This window comes from Plecotus auritus (genome assembly GCF_963455305.1).
Source record: "Plecotus auritus genome assembly, chromosome: 8".
NCBI lineage: Eukaryota > Metazoa > Chordata > Mammalia > Chiroptera > Vespertilionidae > Plecotus > Plecotus auritus.
In genome coordinates, this window is record NC_137782.1 from 129,151,936 (window position 1) to 129,166,206 (window position 14,271).

Consider the following 14,271-nt stretch of genomic DNA (forward strand, 5'->3'; position numbering starts at 1 on the left):
TCTGACTCATCAATGTTTCTCTCTCTCTCTCCCTCTCTAAAAATCAATAAAAACATATTAATATATATGCATATCTCAGGGCTCCTCAAACTTTTTAAACAGGGGGCCAGTTCACTGTCCCTCAGACCGTTGGAGGGCCGGACTATAGTTTAAAAAAAAAACTATGAACAAATTCCTATGCGCACTGCGGGCCCGGGATGAGTCGGCTGCTAAGCAGGACAGGCAGCGGCACCCGGCGGGCCGGATAAATGTCCTCGGCGGGCCGCATGTGGCCCACAGGCCGTAGTTTGAGGACCCCTGGCATATCTTAATAATCTTAATAATAAAAGGCTAATATGCAAATAGTCGTCACGCCATGATGCCATAACAACCTATCAGCAGGGACCTGAGGCTGTGTGGTGCTGGGCCGGAGGACCTGAGGTTGTGCCCCCCGCCCAGCAGGGCTTGATGGGGGTGGGGCCGGCTAGGTCTTGGTGTCGCCCAATGGGGGTGGGGCCGGCCAGACACATCTATTATAAAGAAAGGGCAAATAGCAATATTAAAATATTTCCTCTAATTCCCTTTTAATGTGCACGAATTTCATGCACCGGGCCACTAGTCCTATACAATAAAAAGCTAATATGCAAATCGAACAGCGAACGACCAGTCGCTACGACACGCACTGACCACCAGGGGGCAGATGCTCAACGCAGGAGCTGCCCCCTGGTGGTCAGTGCACTCCCACAGGGGGAGCACCGCTCAGCCAGAAGCCCTGAGCCAGGCTCATGGCTGGAGAGCAAAGCGGTGGTGGCGGGAACCTCTCCCGCCTCCGTGGCAGTGCTAAGGATGTCCAATCCGACTGACAGCATAGGCCCACTCTGGGACATCCTCCAAGGGCTCCTGGACTGTGAGAGGGCGCAGGCCGGGCTGAGGGACCCCCCCCACCCGAGTGCACGATTCTCATGCACCAGGCCTCTAGTATATTAGAAACACTAAGTTTAAAATTTATCAGATTTTGTTTCTCATTCTTATTGAAACTGACTTCAAAACCTTCATTCCTGACAAAATAATAGAAAATCTTGGCATTGGTTTCACTGAAGAATAGCCAAACAGGCAGGGAGTTAATGGCATAATGGTTAAGTACACAGATTAGTTTCAAATACTAGTTCCCCTATTTGCTAAGTGATCATGAGCAAGTTCCTTAACTTTCTGTCAATTATAGAAATGGGGATGATAATAATCCTCAACAATCCTACCTGATATATATATAAGTAAAACTTAGCATAGAATTTGAGCACAGTTATTACTTTCATCCCCACTGTTATTATATTGAAAGTTAGAATTAAACAATGCCTACGTTAGAAGAAAATAAAACTAGCCTAATAGTTTTCTATATTAAAATATTTTCAAATTCAACAAATTATAAATAAAAGTTCATCAGTATATCTTTGTTCAATTCCTTTTATCAAATGTCTGAACCTAATGGTCTAAATATGGTTGCAACCCAAACTAATTGTTTTCCAGTAACATACACTCTTATACTTGGGAAAACAGGAAAAGGAAAGTAACATTAAGTACACCACATATATTATCTAACTGTATTTAATGACTAACAGGAAATATGGATATATTATAAGGAAGTGGGATCCAGGTTAGAGTTGACAGTTTCAGACAAAAGAATATGGGCAATGGGACCAGAGGAATATTCCAGAAATCAAGGAAAATAAAGCCTCGTATAAAAGAAACATTGAAACAATTTTTATAACACCCCAATGTTATAATTTTCTAGTACACACACACACACACACACAAAATAATGATATAAATAGAGAGGAATGGAATGTAGTAATACATGAGGATGTTGCTTATGTGGGAAGGAGGTAGGTAGTTTCTTTTGGGAACACTGACTAGTTTGGACATTAAGCACTTCAGTATCTTTCCTGGGGAAACAACAGATTCTCATAATTTTCAAGATACCTCTGAAGTAAAAATCTTTCAGGAACACCTAAAAAGAAATGCTTGAGCCCTGGCCAGGAGCTTAGTTGGTTAGAGAGTTGTCCTGATACACAAAAGTTTTGGGTTGGATCCCTGTACATACAAGAATCAATCAATTATGCATAAATAAGTGGAACAACAAATGGACCTCTCTCTCTCTCTCTAAAATCAATAAATAAAAATTTTTAAATTACAAATAAATAAAAATACTTGAATATTTCCAGGGTCTATTCCAAGGTTTGTACATTGAAGGCCAGAGAGGGAAAAAGCACAAATCAATGTCTCCATTTTTAACGTTGTCCCAAAGGTTCTTGCTCGCACAACTTGGAAAAGTTAAGATGCCTGGGATAAAGGCCTGGAGGCACCAAAGGATGGCTTTTTCCAAGACACCACAGAATTCACTAAGTCTTACGGTCTACAAAATACCAACATTTCTTTTATGCCAATCTCTAACAAATTAAGTATATTCCTGCATATCAGATGAAGACCAGATTACAAGTCACAAGTTGGTATTAGAGCAGCAGTTGCCAATCTTTAGGACCTCACGGATCACCAGTGATCCGCGGACCACCAATTGGCAAACACTGCTCCAAAGATTTCCTTAAACCAGCGATCACCAATCTTCCGGACCTCGCGGACCACCAGCTGGCAACTGCTGTATTAGAGGACATAAATGGGCACTTTTACCTCTATTTTTCAACTGAAATATTTCTTTCCCTTTCCCATAAGAAATGTCAAATAGAAAAACTTACAGGCTCTTCCTCCAATGGTAGTTGTAAAGCAGATTGCCAATGCAGGGAGACATCACAAATTTCTAGATCATCAAGCATATTTTCTAAACCTGCTAGCTCAATGCACTTCCCAGTCAAGTCACCTTGGTCACATATCTGGGAAATAGTAACAAGTAAAATAAAAACAAGAAACAATGCCATTTCCTGAAACAAAACTGGAAAAGACCATGTTTTCCCCAACTATCATTTTATTGTGTCTCACCTCTCTTTGTAGTTCAGTAGATCTTTCACTGCATACAACAGCATTTTCATCTAGGCTACAGCATTCAATATCATCACCCAGAGAATAGATGTCAGATTCAGCCTTCCCCTGCAGGCCCTCTACAAAACAGGAGTCATTTTGCATAATTGTATGTATTGTAAAACTGGATTTGGCATCCATAGGCCAAGGAATTTCACCTAGGCCTATATCAGCTTTCAGCAATGTCTCCTGACCAACTGTAATTAATGATGCAGCACTGATCATTGGTAAAGTACCTTGTTACTTTGCATTATGTGTCACCAAGTTTGCTGAAAAGCTGCTTCCTATATCTGCAGATGGACCTTCAATGACAAGACTAGAATTTACATTCTTACCCAAAATATAGTTTGAGGAATCTGCAACTTCTTCAAAGGTTTGCTGCTTTAAATCTTGCGAAAACAAAGAATCTGAAGTCGATACTTCCAGTGGGTAAATAATGTTTGAAGATCCTGCCTTCTCTGCAAGGTCAAGAGCAGAAAAATACTTTATCTTCCCAATGGGAAGAAATGGTTCATTGTCTACATCACATTGAAATAAAGCTGACTGTGTTTTGCAAAGACCAATAATCTGGCTGTGAGATTTTTCACATAAAGACACATATGACTTAAGCTCTGGAATAAAAGAAAGTGGCTTAATGAACATTTCCTGAGGAGCACTAGGGAATGATTTTATATTAGGAAACCAGTACAGGGAGCTAACATCATCATCATTTTTATGCAACAATGGCTTTGAAGCTTCTGGTTCAAACACCCTGGGAGTAGATTGATAGCATGGATGACTAAGTTAAGTTTATCAATGAAAGAATTTTCATCTTTGTAATTCAATAGGAAAATATCTGAATTTTTTGGTTCACCTTCTTGGCTGTCATTTGTCACAGATTTATTGATGTCAGTTTGGATTTCATTTACTGTACTCTCTTCCTTGGAAATCTCAATAGAGGCAATAACTGCCTCAAAGGCTATATTTGCAGTAGCATCAACATTTTTCCTTCCAAAAGCAGCACTAGCCTTTTGGTTTCTTTCCTCTTGAAAATATTGTTGTTCTGATATCACATCCAAGATGGATGTAATAGTCTGAAGAGGACCACCAAAAGTCTCTACATTAGAGATATCATGTCCCCTGGAGAGAGTATGTGTTTCTGAAACTTTTAAGGATTAGGAACTACAACATTCTCAATATATTCTATTTCTGAAGATCTGGAACACACCTCTGAAAATAATAAAGTACTGCTATTCTCTTTTAGTTCAAAACACTGAGATAATTCTGTCCCCAAACCTTCATTTCTTTCATAACACTCCAGAAAAACCATCTTTTCTTTCATCTCATTCTCAGCTGGAGCCCTTAAATAAACATTCTCAAAATGACTACCAGACAACAAGGGAACACTTTTCCCACTCTTTTCTAACAAGCAATGCAAGAAAGAATTTGACATTTTATTATTAAAATGAGAAGCAATTTCATGTGGAAAAGAAACATGATCCTTACTGACTAGACATGTTTCTGGATGGTGTGAAGCTCCCTGTTTGGTCCATGGCATAAATGAAAAGGGGGCATTAAAATTGTCACTCCCCTCAGGACTTTTATTTTTATCAACTGTATCAGATGAATCTGAGCAGGAATCATGGTCCTTACTGGTTAAATATTTTTCTGACTGCTGTAAAGCTTCCTGTTTCCAATAGTGCACATCTGAACAAGAAGCATCAAAACTGTCACTTTCTTTAGGAGTTACATATTCATCACTTGTATCAGATGAAGTTGAAAAAGAAAATTGATCTTTATCAGCTAAATTGGTTTCCGGCTCCTGTGTAACTTCTTTTATCTTCCATGACATATATGAACAAAGAGCACCATAACTATCAGAGTCTTTGGGGATTTTCAGTTCATCAACTGTATAGGTTAAAACAGTCTCTTCTTTGGTTTCTTGCTCAGGATGTAAAAAAGAGCCCTGAGACTCAACATCTGTACTCCCTATAAGTATGTGCTGAGATACATTAAAGCGACTGTTAACTAAGTCTGAAGCTACTTCTGAGGTTGCCTGGAATAAAGCTTCACTAACTTCCGCCGGTCGAGAAAACCCTTCAGTGTCTTCGGACTTACCAGGAATTCCCCTGAAAATATACAATTAAAAAAAAAAAGTTACATATTTAAAACATTTTTTTTTCAATACCAACATGAAAAAATACAAAATTGATATGTCACTGCTATCAAGGTTATTTCCACAATGTGTTGAAAAACAAAGTTCTAATTTCAAATTCTTTTAAAATGACTAATGACTGGACAAGGCAAAATTTTTTATAAACAGAAAAGTGCACTACCATCTGTAACCCTAATATTTTCTCAGACTTCTCTAAAACAATATTGTCAAATATATGAGTAATTTCATATTGTCAAAAAAATATTCTTTAAATGAAAATTTAAAATTCATTTAACCTGCATTAGCTCTTTTACTAGTCATTTATTATGCTCTTGAAAACCACTTAAGAAGTTATCTACTCCCCGCCTAAAAAAAAATACAACAGCAATCTAATCATTGGTTGACTACTGTTTACAAAACACTTTCCATAAAAGTAATTTAAAAGTAATATATAGCAGAAGGGCACATCGGTAAACACCTAGTTTTTAATTTAAGGTGACTTTTTTTTTTTTTAGTTCTAAAAAAGGAAAACTTATATTTTTGGAGAATTACAAAGTTTTGGAGAATTCCAAACTTGTCTCCCATCATGACTATTCTAAAGGATATTAATTTGGGATAATTATTAATTTGGACATGTTTGTTAGAAAAAATCATATTACTTCATATTCACAGCTATAAGGTAAGGAAAGATAACAAGGCTCATTCAATATCAGGTGACCAAAATGAGAGTGCCAAACAAGTTAGTGACCATGAAATAAATGCTTTTTACAAAATGGGGTTGGGTGATGGAAAGCAAAAGGGGAGATTTATAAAAAGAAAAGTCCACTGTACCTTCTAAATTAAAATATGCCTGAAAAGCTAGAATATATTAGAAATTATTTTTAAATACATTACAGTAAACTGGCTCATTTTTACACATATATATGTTATTATGCCAAACTGATATGCATCATGTCTTAACTTAGGGCATGTTACCTTCAGAGTGTGAGCTGAAACTATCTAACCCCTATCCCAATATCTCAACTTAGGCTGAAGTCATTAATATTAGTAACAACTAAGAACAATAAAAGCAAGAGTAGAATGGTTACATGAAAATAAAAATAAAAAATCATTCTACCTCAGAGGTGCAAAATCTAGTTCACTTTGGTGAAATATGGAATCAGGCCCAAACTCTTGGTCTTGTGTCAAACATGTCAGCAAAGGCAAATCAGGAGAAGCAAAGTTGTCCTGTATGACTGCAAAGTTTCAAATATAAAAATGTTGCAAATACTAAAAATAACTGTTTATCACTCACATAATACTTTAAAGAACCTAAACATGCTGCCATCTGGAAGTTTCTACAAACTTTAGTATTAACAACAGCAGCAGCAACTACCTGACAAGGTCCAGGCACTAAACATACAATATTTCACTTAATCCTCATGACAACCTTGAAGGATGGGTATCATTATATCCATCTTATAGGTAAGGAAAGATGATTACAAAACTTAAGAAATATTAAGGAAAAAAGAATTAAGTAATTTGTCCACATTCAAAAAGCCTAAGTGGCAGTGAGATCTGAGCCTAAGTATGAACTTTTTTATAAGTGCTCTTAACCATTATGATGCTTCTTTCCATTGTATATCAAAGTGTTTTCCATGGGCTCCTGGGCATCCTTAAGACAATCTTAGGAGGTGCTGAGGGTCAAAATTATATTCAAAATAATATTAAGACCCTGGCAGGGTAACTCAGTTGGTTGGTGCGTCATCTCATGCACCAAAAAGTTGTGGGTTTGATTCCAGGGCAGGGCACATACCTAGGTTTCAGGTTCGATCCCTGGTCGGGGTGCATACAGGAGGCAACTGATTAATCCACATTAAACAAAAGGTCATTAGAATCTTCAGTAACTTTAAAGTGTGTAAAGTAGTTCTGTGACCAAAATGTTTGAGAATTACTGATTTAAGGGGGGGAAAAAATTGTTGTGAATTCCTGAATGCCAACCTAAATAAATTATTAGAATGCCCTTGAATGTATACTAAAGTCAGTATTCTCTTACAGTATTTATACAACTACAAAACAAAAAATTAAGCATTAATAGAAATCTGTACAACCAACAGCATCCTGTTTAATATTAACTGGATGGGTGATATTTTGCTAAAACTAAATGGTTCTATCAATATGCTATAATTCTGTTGCCATAGTTTACTTTCTTAATTTCAGAATGCCTATAATACTGTACACCTTCCCTATCATAACTACCACACTCTTGTTTTAATCTTTAGCCTGTATGCTTTCCACCTAGATTGAAAACTCCATGTCTGCTGTATTCACAGTGATATCTTCAGTGCCTAGCAAAATACCTGCTACACTTAGTAAGCATTCAAAACAGAATTGCTTATTACTTATTTACTGAAGGATTTAATTAAAAATGAGAAACCTTTATCACCAAGGACTAACTGGTATGATTCCTCTTTGCTCTTTGCTTAGAGACTCAGTCTTAATCCTTCATAAGTCCTCCAACCCTCTAAGAATCCTAAGGTCTTTTAACAAAGACCCCACATTTCCTCACATTTGGACACTGTGATAGCTTGGACCTCTCTTTTTTGAGATATCTGTCTCGGCACTGGTTTTCAATATGACATTTGTCATTGGTGAGACTTATATACCCCACAATGACTGTAGTATTCATGCATAACAAAATAGCAATGATAAAATTTCCTTGGCCATCAGATCCAGGGATCTGCTCTAATCATTTAAAATGTAAATGAGAAGCTAGAGCTATACAACTTTATGTTAGCAAAAATTTTAGAAGCCAGACACACAATTTCCTACCCAATGCTGGAGTTACTTTATTAAAGAATTTTACTTGACATTTTGCCATGATATAAGCTCACTTCTTTTAAAAAAAACATTTTGTTATTAATCGTTTTTAGAGAGAAACGGAGGAGGGAGAGAGGAGGAGAAAACAGGAGAGAGGGGAGAGAGGGAAGAGAGAGGAAGAGAGACATCTATGTGAGAGCAAAACATTGATGGGCTGCCTCCTGAACATCCCTTACAGGGATTGAGCCCACAACATAGGCACCGTGCCCACAACTGGGAATGGAACCAGCAAACTTTCAGTGCAAGGGATGACACCCAACCAACTGAGACACATGGACCAGGGCTAAGCTCACTTTTTTATTGTTATATTAGAAGCCCAGTGCTCTAGTGGGGTCCCTCGGCCTGGCCGGTGACTGGGGCTAATAGGGGCCGGCTTGCCCACTCCGAGTGGAGGGACCACGGGAGGTTGGCTGGCCTGGAGAGGTAGGCTGTGGGAGCACACTAACCACCAGGGGGCAACTCCTGCATTGAGCGTTGCCCCCTGGTGGTCAGTGCATGTCATAGCTACCAGCCAGTCATCTGGTCATTCAGTTGTCCGGATGTAACTCACTTAGGCTTTATATATATAGATGGCCTTTCCATTATTAAATGACTCTAGTTGAACGTTCTTTCTTATATCAAGTTTAAAAAAACCTTATGTATTCTCATTTTAACCTCCAGATTAGGATTAGCAAATACTTTTATAAAGGCCAGGTAGTATATATTTTAGACTTTGTTAGTCATATATGGTTTCTGTTGCATACACTTTTTTTGTTGTCTTTACAAATCCTTTTAAAAATGCAAAATCCATTCTTAGCTGATAAAATATAAGGCCTTGGCCTGTAGTCTGTAATTTGCATGCTCCTGCTGTACTCCATTAAAATACTCATACATGATACCGTTAGTTTCTGTTTACTGGACTGTCTTCCCAAAAGAGTTAGCTTTCATCTATATATTCCTAGCATCAAACATACAACAGATAGCCGAAACCAGTTTGGCTCAGTGGATAGAGCGTCAGCCTGCAGACTGAAGGGTCCCGCGTTCGATTCCGGTCAAGGGCATGTACCTTGGTTGCGGGCACATCCCCAGTGGGAGGTGTGCAGGAGGCAGCTGATCGATGTTTCTCTCTCATCGATGTTTCTAGCTCTCTATCCCTCTCCCTTCCTCTCTGTAAAATATCAATAAAATATATTTTTTAAAAAAACCCACAAAAAAAACATACAACAGACACTTAGATATTTGTTAAATAAATTAATGAAAATAAGCTGCTTCTACTTTAGCATGACAGCCTTTCAAAAACCTGATTATAGCAAAGCCTTCTTTCATCTACTATCATAGCCATCTCTTCTCAAAAAGAAACACTAATGTTATCAACATATTTTGAAAATGTGAAACTAAAATTAAAGTTGACTTTGATGATCCACATCACAGAATTCATTGCCACTAACATTTTGATTTGGATAGCATTAGCTTATATTGAAAAGAACTTAAATTAACTCCTATTCATGCTCCTTTAAAAAACTCTTGACAACTTCATGGTTGAACCCATTTCTGTGACAAAAGCGAATTCTAAAAATTGTGAGGCTGTATTTTTTTTTTCAATTTTTGAAAAAATCTGAAGAAAGGAAAAGCAAAGAAATATTTGTCTGAATTATGATTTAGGCATGAAAAAAATTTAAATCACTATATTTGTTTAGCATTTTTATATATTTGCAAGGATCCAAAGTAGTAAAAGTACAATTTATTCTATCTCCTACTTTGATGATTTGAGAGGTATTTAAAGTATACCTTTTGTAAAGAGCTAATAAATCAGTTCCACATACAGCAAAGCGATAAGATCTACCTCAAACAAGTCATTTAACCCTGTATCTAAATTTTTGGTTCTGAAAACTGAGAATAACAACATATGCCATAATCAATTCTAAGAATCTAATGAGGTAAACATGAACATTTGTTTTTTTTATTGTATTTTAAGGAGTATGGGTCTCCACTGCCGAATAGTCAAAGGATAACACGGGCCCTAGCCAGTTTGGCTCAGTGGATAGAGCGTCAGCCTGTGGACCAAAGGGTCCCAGGTTCGATTCCGGTCAAGGGCATGTACCTCAGTTGCAGGCTGGGTCCCAGCCTGGGACCTGGTTGGGGCTCGTGCAGGAAGCAACCAACCGATGTGTTTCTCTCACATCGATATTTCTCTCTGTCTTTCCCTCTCTCTAAATATCAATGGAAAAATATCCTCAGGTGAGGATTAAAAATAAAATAATAATAATAATAATAATAATAATAATAATAATAATAATAATAAAGGATAACTTGGTTTACCCCAAGAAAAACGTCCACAAATTCAGGACTGAGAAGGCATACCTACTAGAGAGGAAGTTAGCAACTTTCTGCCTTCTGTGAGCAATAGCGTATGTACGCTATTGCTCACAGAAGGCAGAAAGTTAACATAACTATAGAAGCTGTGGAAACCGGAAATAAGCTAATATCTTTGAGTCTATCTTTACAGAACTTCTTAACTCAAGAAAGGATTTAAATGAAGGACTTGCAATCCCCCAAAAGTAAATATTTTATAAATGTGAGGTATTAATACTAGTTTAAAGGGAAAAAACAGGCATTACCTAGCAATGGAGAACAAAAGAGACCTCTGTTGTGTTTCTTTACTTGATTTTCTGATTGGGTCAATACACCTTCCTCCACAGAGAGGAAGTCTGCCGCATCTGTCCCTTCCTCTCTCACATTAAACCTGGTCTGAGATGTATCCGAAGTATGGGAAGAGTCGATTTCTTGAGGAAGAAAATGCCAAGATTCTGTTCTCTAAAACAATAATTTTGAAGGAGAATATACTAAGTTATTAACTGAATTAACATACATATTAACATTTGTATTAAAATGTCCACTCACATAGCTTCCTATTTGATAACAATCTCATCAAAGTTTATAAAAAGTAAAGCTTTTCTTTCTATTTTTCCCAATATTAACTATATTTTAGACCTCTTTCCCATTACTACTTATCTCTTAATTTGAATCTGCCAGTAAACCTTGAACAGTTAGTTCTCATCATTAAAAGAGTAAATCTGGGCCTGACCCAGTGTGCCTCAGTGGTTGAGCACTGACCTATGAATCAGAAGGTCAGGGTTCAATTCCTGGTCAGGCCACATGCCCAGATTGCAGACTCCATCCCCAGTAGGGGCATGCAGGGGTCTGTCGATCAATGATTCTCTCTCACCATTAATCTATCTCTCTTTCCCTCTCTGAAATCAATAAAAATAAAAAATAAAAAAACAAATAAGAAGGAACCAAGATGGCAGCATAGGTAAATGCCTATACTTGCTGCCTCCCACACCCACATAAAAATTACAACTAAAATACAGAACAACTATCATCCAGAACCATGGGAAAGCTGGCTGAGTGGAAGTACTACGACTAGAGAAGTAAAGAAGAAAGCACATTAAGACTGGTAGGAGGCGCGAATGGGCTGGAGGCACAGAACAGGCTGGTCCGGCATCCGGGTGCGCCACTTTTTTAATCTGGAGATCGCCTGTGCAGAGGCTGCCCAGAGGAGGGAGGGGTCCCAGCCCCACAGCAGACCTCCAGCCCAGGGTTCCAGAGCTGGGGAAAGAAGTCCCTACGGGCAGTAAGAACTACAGGCTGTAACAATCAGTGCAGATTGGGGCTGAGTGACACACAGGCTGCTGGAGACCCAGCTGCTCCTCTTAAAAGGCTGGCACCACGAATGAATTTACAAGCTCCCACTTCCAAGCTCCCACTTCCTCTGAGGTCCGGCGTTGGGTAAGGCTCTGGGGGACCCAGACACATATGGGGAGAAACTGGACTGACATTGGGCAGGAACACAGGGGTGACTTTTTTCCAGACGGAAGTGCTCGCAGCGGGTCATTGTTCCCGTGCTGGGAATTCCCCAGTGCAGGGCTGACTGGCAGCCATTTCTGATTGCTCAGCCATGGTGATTCCCTGAGACCCCACCCCACCCAAGCTGTGGGCAGCAGCTTTTGCATATGAATGGCCTGATCTTTCTTAGCCTAAAATCTGTCAAACAAGCTACAGCTGGGTCAAGGACCCCCAAACCTATCAATAAAAGGCCCAAGCCTGCACCTGCACCAGCCTAACTTGCATCACAGCTGGGCCTTGTATAGACACTTCCAAACCCGATACAAAGAAGAGGAATCTGCAGATCTCTCTGTAGCTCCTGCTGGGTGGCCCCAGGCAGTGGCTGACTTTGCACCTCCCTGGAGACCCAAGAGCCAGTGTACCCAGTGCTCAGAGTGAGACCATACCAGATTACAACTCTTCACATCCGTAAGTGACACACTCAAGGGGCAGACTCAGTGAGCACCAAAGCCCCACTGAAGCAAGTCCTGTGCATAAGGGTGTCTCCTGCACAGCAGCTCTCCCACTGCAGTCGCAACTGATCCCCACAGCCAATTGGCCTGGAGGTCAATTCCTCTGAGTACACCAACAGCAATCAAGGCTCAACTACAACAAGACTGTGCATACAGCTCACAAAGGGATGCACCAAGAGTGTCCACCTCAGGGGACTGGGGAGGCTGAGCCACTGGGTCCTATAGGACACCTACTACACAAGGCCACTCTATCAACTCAAGGAGACCTAGCAGTTACCCAATACATAGAAACAAACACAGGGAAGCAACCAAAATGCGGAGACAAAGAAACATGTCACAAATGAAAGAATGGAAGAAAGCAAACTACTGGATATAGAGTTCAAAACCACAGTTATAAGGTTACTTGAGAATCTGCTAGAAACCTCCAAGGAACTTAGTAAGACCTTCGAAGACCTTAGTGAGAATGCCAAAAAAATGGAAAAGGACCAGTGAGAAATTAAGCATACACTGACTGAAATAAAGAATAATATACAGAGATTCAACAGTAGACTAAAGGATCCCGAGAATCAAGTCAATGATTTGAAATATGAGGAAGCAAAAAACACCCAACCCGAAGAGCAAAAAGAAAAAAGAATCCAAAAATGTGAAGATAGCGTAAGGAGCCTCTGGGACAACTTCAAGCATACCAACATCCGAATTATGGGTATGCGAGAAGAGAAAGAGAAAAATATTGAAAACCTATTTGAAGAAATAATGACAGAAAACTTCCCCCACCTGGTGAAAGAAATCGACTTACAAGTCCAGGAAGCGCACAGAACCCCAAACAAAAGGAATCCAAAGAGGACCACACCAAGACACATCATAATTAAAATGCCAAGAGCAAAAGACAAAGAGAGAATATTAAAAGCAGCAAGAGAAAAACAGTTAGTTACCTACAAGGGCGCACCCATACGACTGTCAGCTGATTTCTCAACAGAAACTATGCAGGCCAGACGGGAGTGGCAAGAAATTTTCAAAGTGATGAATAGCAAGAACCTGCAACCAAGATTACTCTGCCCAGCTAAGCTATCATTCAGAATGAAAGGTCAGATAAAGAGCTTCACAGATAAGAAAAAGCTAAAGGAGTTCATCACCGCCAAACCAGTATTATATGAAATGCTGAAAGGTATTCTTTAAGAAGAGGAAGAAGAAGAAAAAGGTAAAGATAAAAATTCTGAACAACAAATACATATCTATCAAGTGAATCTAAATATCAAGTGAATAAAAAATCTGATGAACAGAATAAACTGGTGAATATAATAGAATCAGGGGCATAGAAAGGGAGTGGACTGACAATTCTCTGGGGGAAAGGGGTGTGGGGGGTGCAGGAAGAGACTGGACAAAAATCGTACACCTATGGATGAGGACAGTGGGGGGTTTGTAAGGGCAGAGGGTGGGGTGGGAACCGGGTGGAGGGGAGCTATGGGGGGAAAAAAGAGGAACAATTGTAATAATCTGAACAATAAAAATTTATTAAATTAATAAAAATTATCATATATAGTTGTATTAAAATTAATGAGCATCTATGCCATCTAGTGCAGGACTGGTGGTGGTGGTTAAAGCATCAGCCCGTGCACCTGAGGGTCTCGGCTCAATTCCCAGTCAAGGGCAGGTACCTGGGTTGCAGATTCAATCCCAGTTGGGGGTATACGGGGGGTGGGGGGTAGGACGCAACCAATTGAAGTGTCTCTCTCATATCAATGTTTCTCTGTCTCTCTCCACCTTCCTCCCTCCCTTCCTTTCACTCTCTCTAAAGCAACCAATGAAAAAAATATCATTGGGTGAGGATTAACAAAACAAAACTAGATTAATCAGCCCTAGCTAGTTTGGCTCAGTGGATAGAGTGTTGGCCTGCAGACTTAAGGGTCTCGGGTTCAATTCCAGTCAAGGGCACAT

The 14,271-nt window shown here is 39.3% G+C and overlaps 2 protein-coding genes across 2 annotated transcripts in view; both read right to left on the reverse strand.

The window, feature by feature from the left end:
- STAMBP (STAM binding protein) overlaps positions 1-14,271 on the reverse strand; it is a 762,428-nt gene that overhangs the window by 247,866 nt on the left and 500,291 nt on the right. The gene's annotated exons all lie outside the window — the stretch shown is intronic.
- ALMS1 (ALMS1 centrosome and basal body associated protein) overlaps positions 1-14,271 on the reverse strand; it is a gene marked incomplete at its 5' end in the record, with an annotated part of 140,444 nt that overhangs the window by 105,524 nt on the left and 20,649 nt on the right. The window contains 6 exon segments of the mRNA XM_080686207.1: positions 2,727-2,861; positions 2,968-3,086; positions 3,342-3,464; positions 4,639-5,114; positions 6,258-6,375; positions 10,597-10,792. Of these exon segments, the coding sequence (XP_080542333.1) occupies positions 2,727-2,861; positions 2,968-3,086; positions 3,342-3,464; positions 4,639-5,114; positions 6,258-6,375; positions 10,597-10,792 (1,167 nt within the window).